This window comes from Oxyura jamaicensis, chromosome 10 (assembly GCF_011077185.1).
Source record: "Oxyura jamaicensis isolate SHBP4307 breed ruddy duck chromosome 10, BPBGC_Ojam_1.0, whole genome shotgun sequence".
NCBI classification, from domain to species: domain Eukaryota; kingdom Metazoa; phylum Chordata; class Aves; order Anseriformes; family Anatidae; genus Oxyura; species Oxyura jamaicensis.
Genome location: NC_048902.1, coordinates 11170563 through 11176546, shown reverse-complemented (window position 1 = coordinate 11176546; position 5984 = coordinate 11170563). Strand labels below are relative to the sequence as shown.

Here is a 5984-nt window from a genome sequence, read left to right as displayed (position 1 = left end):
TGTGCAGAACAGACTGGTGCAACTGGTATTGCTGCTGTGTTTGGTTATGGGCAAATCTGGGATTTAAACCTGTTTGTCAAGAGGAAAACATACCTTAAAGAAGTGAGTGCATTGTAAGGACATCCTCTTTCCCAGGTTTAGCTGTTAAGGCCTCCCCGTTGTGTGGAATTTGAAAGGCACTTTGAGCAGGAAACTCCTGTTGGACTCAATGGGGAGGACAGCTTACATCAAAACCTGTCTGCATACCTCTGCTGGAAATCTCTCTTCTCAGCCAGGACTGAAACTGACTGCACCCCACCCACTGCTGCTAACACTCAAAACTGCACTGGGTTGTCTGTTTGCCTTTCTTTATTACCTGGGTGTCAATTAGTGTAACTTTAATCCTGATTCCACTTGCTGACATGATCATTTATTTCTGCTCTTACAGGCCATATACTGTGAATGGCAAACCAAACAAGTGCAAGTGAGTTTGTTCTATTGGGACTTACAAGTGACCCACGTCTTCAAAGCCTCCTCTTCTTTGTCTTTTCCGTTATTTATTTAATTACTCTTTTTGGAAATATGTTGATCATGATTGTAATAAGTACTGATTCCCACCTTCACTCCCCTATGTACTACTTCCTTTTTCACTTAGCCTTCATAGACATCTGTTATGTCACCACCACTGTTCCTAAGATGCTGGTCAATTTCCTAGTGAAGCAGAAAAGCATTGGATTCGGTGCCTGTATTACACAGATGTCCCTTATCCTTCTTTCAGCTGGTAGTGAAATTTTCATGCTCTCAGCAATGGCATATGACCGATTCGTTGCTGTCTGTAACCCACTGCACTACCAAGAGGCGATGAACAAACTTTTCTGTAGCCAGCTGGTGGGGAGTGCATGGGCAATGGGATTCTTACATTCCATTATAAACACAGTGCCAATGTTAAATGTACAATTCTGCAACTACACTGAAATTAAGCATTTCAGCTGTGAGTTGCCCCCTCTCCTCTCTGCTGCATGCTGTAGAACCTCCCTCAATAAAGTTGTTCTTTTGTCTTCTGCGGTGATCTTTGGGTCAAGCTCCTTCCTGCTCACCCTCACCTCCTATATCTATATCATCTCTACTGTTCTGAAGATACAGTCTGCAAAGGGAAGGCAGAAAGCATTCTCCACTTGCAGCTCCCACCTCATCATAGTGGTTTTGCTATACACAACTGCTCTGTTCCAGTACACAAAATCCAGCTCAAGTTCTTCACTCATTCTAGATCAACTGTTTTCCATCCAGTACAGCATTTTAACTCCCATGTTAAATCCCATAATCTACAGCCTGAAAAATAATGATATGAAAACAGCTTTGGGTAGAATGTTAGGGAAAATTAAAGTTTCACAATCACTGTAACTACTTTTAAGCTATACATTCCAAATAAATGTACATTTTAAAATGGAGCTATAAAGAAACAATCTGTCCTATATGTTAAAAGATGGTAAGAGCAGCCTACACCTCCCACAGCTTCAGACCCAAGACTCTTTCCGGCCCGGCTTCTGGAGCCCAGGCTGGTGCCCTTCGGACGTGGGGTGTCTACTTAGTGCAAGGAACACAGCTGCTGCCTTCCTGTTTGCAAGTGTAACTGGTAGCAAAGCTAACCACTTATCCCAGAGAATACTGACACAGTCACGCAGACTTCCACAGGCAATGTTTGCCTTTCATTTGTTTGTTTCTCCATATAATTTGTTTATGGTTTCCCTCTTTTCCTTCATATTGCATTTGATAAGGTCCTCAATCAGACCATCTCACTGAAAGTAGCATTTCTACATTTCCACAAATCTTTATGAATTAGCATGACCTACAATGTTTGTTCCTGTCATTGATTCTTATCACTGATATCATTTGTTGGCCAGGTTTGTGTCTGCATGTTCTTATTTATTGCTGCTTTTTTATTTTTTATTTTTTATTTATTTATTATCCCTTGTTTAATTGAACAGGTCCTACAACTGATACCCTTTAAAGGAGCAGGCACCCCCTTTCCACAATACAATTACACTGTAGAGATCAGTTATGTCTGTAGCAGCAGATCACTTGTTTTTTCACTTCATGCTTTTATTCACATGTTGCCTTTACTGCATTCCTACGCTTGGTACTGGGATCTTTCCAGAGGGAAACAACTAAGATGGCAGATGAAATCTAGAACCAGATCAGCTGCTCCAATAGGTTTGTTCTACCTTCAGTCACATCACATTGAGACATTCTCTATTCCAGATGCTATGTTTCCTTCACAGCCATGGTGGGCATTCTTTTGCTGCAGCCAGGACTCCTGCTTTCCTGAAACTATGTCCACTGAAACTGATACAACTTGGTCTATTTAGAGATAATCTCTTTTGACTTATCTCTGTCTTGTTATGCTTCTTTCTTTGTATGTTAGAATGCCATGGAAACAGTGACCTTGCATTTTACCCCACATAGTGTGACACATTCCACACAGTGTTACGTGGCCTGTGTCACAAAAATTACTTGGGATGTAGCCAGGACCACATGAAAGCAAGACATCCCCAGACCTCTCAGTGGAGACCAGTGATGAGTGGTGTACTTCAGGGGTCTGTTCTGGGACCAGTATTGTTTAATATCTTTATCAATGACATAAACAGTGGGACTGAGTGCACCCACAGTAAGTTTGTTGATGACACAAAGCTGAGTGGTGCAGTCAATACAACAGAAGGAAGGGGATGCCATCCAAAGGGACCTGGACAAGCTTGAGAAGTGGCCCCACATGAACCTAATGAGGTTCAACAAATCAAAGCGCAAGGTGCTGCACCTGGGCTGAGGCAATCTTGGACATGAGTACAGACTGGGTGAAGAACTCAGTGAGAGCAGTGCAGCAAGGAAGGACTTGGGGGTTCTAGTGATGAAAAGCTTAACAGGAGACAGCACCCGGCCACTGCGACGGGTGCCCACCATGGTGAATTCAGGTTATAAAAGGTAGAGTTCCCAGAGGAGAGGAGAGGAAGCGAAAGGGAGGTGTGAAAGGGAGGAGAGGATCTTCCCTGTGCTCTTCCCTGCCCCGCTGGAACTGCCCCGCACAAACTGCCTGCACTAACTGCCAAGTCTGTCCTGTTGTTGCTAACTGCCAAAGTCCGTCCTGTTAGCTCTGTCCTGTTAGCGGCGCTGCTGGGTCTCGGCGCTCCCTAGGGACTGCTTTTATACTGTCAGGGGGCTGGCTGTTGTCACTCCTGGCTCCTGTTACAGTGCCTTACCACCCTCATAGGAAATAATTTCTTCCTTATATCTAATCCAAATCTACCCTCTTTGAATTTAAAGCCATTCTTGCTTGCCCTATCAGTACACTCCCTGACAGAGTCCCTCCCCAGCTTTCCTGTAGGCCTCCTTTAGGTACTGGAAAGTTGCTGTAAGGTCTCTCTGGAGCCTTCTCTTCTGCAGGCTGAACAACCCCAACTCCCTCAGCCTGTCTTCATAGGAGAAATGCTCCAGCCCCTTGATCATCTTTGTGGCCGTTCTCTGGACTCATTCTAATACTATTGTGTCCTTCTTGTGCTATTGGTCCCAGAGCTGAACACAGTACTGCAGCTGGGACTCTCACAAGAGCAGACTAGAGGGGAAGAATCACCTCCCTCAGTCTGCTGGCCACACTTCTCTTGATGCAGCCCAAGATAAGGCTGGCTTTCTGGGTTGCATGCGTACATCGTGGAAGATAGTTTCCTGATGCAGCTGGTTAGTGAGCCTACCAGGGGAGGTGCCCTGCTAGACCTTCTGTTCACTAACAGAGAAGGACTGGTGGGAGACGTGGTGGTCGGGAGCTGCCTTGGGCAGAGTGACCACAAAATGTTAGAGTTCTCTGTTCTTGGTGAAGTCAGGAGGGGGACCAGTAAAACTGCTGTTTTGGACTTCTGGAGGGCAGACTTTGAGCTGTTCAAGACACTGGTTGGCAGAATCCCTTGGGAGGCAGTTCTGAAGGGCAGAGGAGTCCAGGAAGGCTGGACACTTCTCAAGAAGGAAATCTTAAAGGCTCAGGAGCGGTCTGTGCCCACATGCCCAAAGATGAGCCAGTGCGAAAGAAGACCAGCCTGGCTGAACAGAGAGTTTTGGCTAGTGCTTAGGAAGAGAAGAGGGTTTATGATCTTTGGAAAAGAGGGCGGGCCCCTCAGAAGGATTATAAGGATGTTGTAAGGGTGTGCAGGGACAAAATTAGAAAGGCCAAAACTCATCTGGAGCTCAGTCTGGTTACTGCTGTTAAAGATAACAGAAAATGTTTTTATAAATACATTAACACAAAAAGGAGGACTAAGGAAAATCTCCATCCTTTACTGGATGCGGGAAGAAACTTAGTGACGAGAGATGAGGAAAAGGCTGAGGTGCTTAATGCCTTCTTTGCCTTTGTCTTTAGTGGCAAGACCAGTTGTTCTCTAGATACGCAGTACCCTGATCTGGTGGAAGGGGATGGGGAGCAGAATGTGGCCCTCACAATCCATGAGGAAATGGCTGGTGACCTGCTACAGCACTTAGATGTACGCAAGTCGATGGGGCCAGATGGGATCCACCCGAGGGTACTGAGAGAACTGGCAGAAGAGCTGGCCAAGCCACTTTCCATCATTTATCTGCAGTCCTGGCTATCAGGGGAGGTCCCACTTGACTGGCGGCTAGCAAATGTGACGCCCATCTACAAGAAGGGCCAGAGGGTTGACCCAGGAAACTATAGGCCTGTTAGCTTAACCTCAGTACCAGGGAAGCTCATTAAGCAGATTATCTTAAGTGTCATCACATGGCACTTTCAGGGCAATCAGGCGATCAGGCCCAGTCAGCATGGGTTTATGAAAGGCAAGTCCTGCTTGACGAACCTGGTCTCCTTCTATGACAAAGTGATGCGCTTAGTGGATGAGGGAAAGGCTGTGGATGTGGTCTACCTTGACTTCAGTAAGGCTTTTGACACCGTTTCCCACAGCATTCTCCTCAAGAAACTGGCTGCTCATGGTTTGGACTAGCGTACGCTTCACTGGGTTAGAAACTGGCTGTATAGCCGGGCCCAGAGAGTTGTGGTAAATGGAGTTAAATGCAGTTGGAGGCCGGTCACTAGTGGAGTCCCCTAGGGCTCAGTACTAGGGCCAGCTCTCTTCAATATCTTCATTGATGATCTGGATGAGGGCACTGAGTGCACCCTCAGTAACTTTGCAGATGACACCACGTTAGGTGCGTGTGTTGATCTGCTCGAGGGTAGAAAAGCTCTGCAGGAGGATCTGGAGAGGATGGACCGATTGGCTGAGGACAACTGTATGAAGTTCGACAAGACCAAGTGTCAGGTCCTGCACCTGGGGCACAACAACCCCAAGCAGTGCTACAGGCTGAGAGATGAGTGGTTAGAAAGCTGCCTGGCAGAGGAAGACCTGGGAGTATTGGTTGATAGTCAGCTGAATACGAACCAGCATTGTGCTCAGGTGGCCAAGAAGGCCAACAGCATCCTGGCTTGTATAAGAAACAGTGTGACCTGCAGGCCTAGAGAGGTGATTGTCCCCCTGTACTTGGATCTGGCTCTGGTGAGGCTGCAACTCAAGTACTGTGTTCAGTTTTCAGCCCCTCGCAACAAGAAGGACGTCAAAGTCCTCGAGTGAGTCCAGAGAAGGGCAACAAAGCTGGTGAGGGGTCTGGAGAACAAGTCTTATGAGGAGTCACTGAGGGAACTGGGATTGTTCAGCCTGGAGAAGAGGAGGCTCATGGGTGACCTTATCACACTATATAGGTACCTTAAAGAAAGCTGTAGCGAGGTGGGGATTAGTCTATTCACCCACATGCCTGGTGACTGGAGGAGGGGGTCTCATCTGTCTGGTTGCTGTGTGCCAGCGCATGAAGACAGGCCAGGGAAGCAGCAGACAGCAGCAGAAAACATGCAGGCCTGAGCATGGCCACATCGAACCTCAATCCCAAAAACAGGACCTACCTACACTTTAGGGCTGGAGCAGAGGGTTCCTCTGTTTGCCTGGCAGGCCCCTGGCAGGTGG

The 5984-nt window shown here is 47.0% G+C and overlaps 1 protein-coding gene across 1 annotated transcript; it reads left to right on the top strand.

Annotated features, from left to right (window-relative positions):
- Window positions 1-441: 441 nt before the first annotated feature.
- Window positions 442-3931, top strand: LOC118172373 (olfactory receptor 5V1-like; the record flags this gene model as incomplete). The annotated part of the gene is made up of 2 exons (XM_035336227.1): window positions 442-1339; window positions 3924-3931. Coding segments are annotated over 2 exons (906 nt in total), but the record flags the coding sequence as incomplete, so codon positions are not given.
- Between the last annotated feature and the right edge of the window lie 2053 nt (window positions 3932-5984).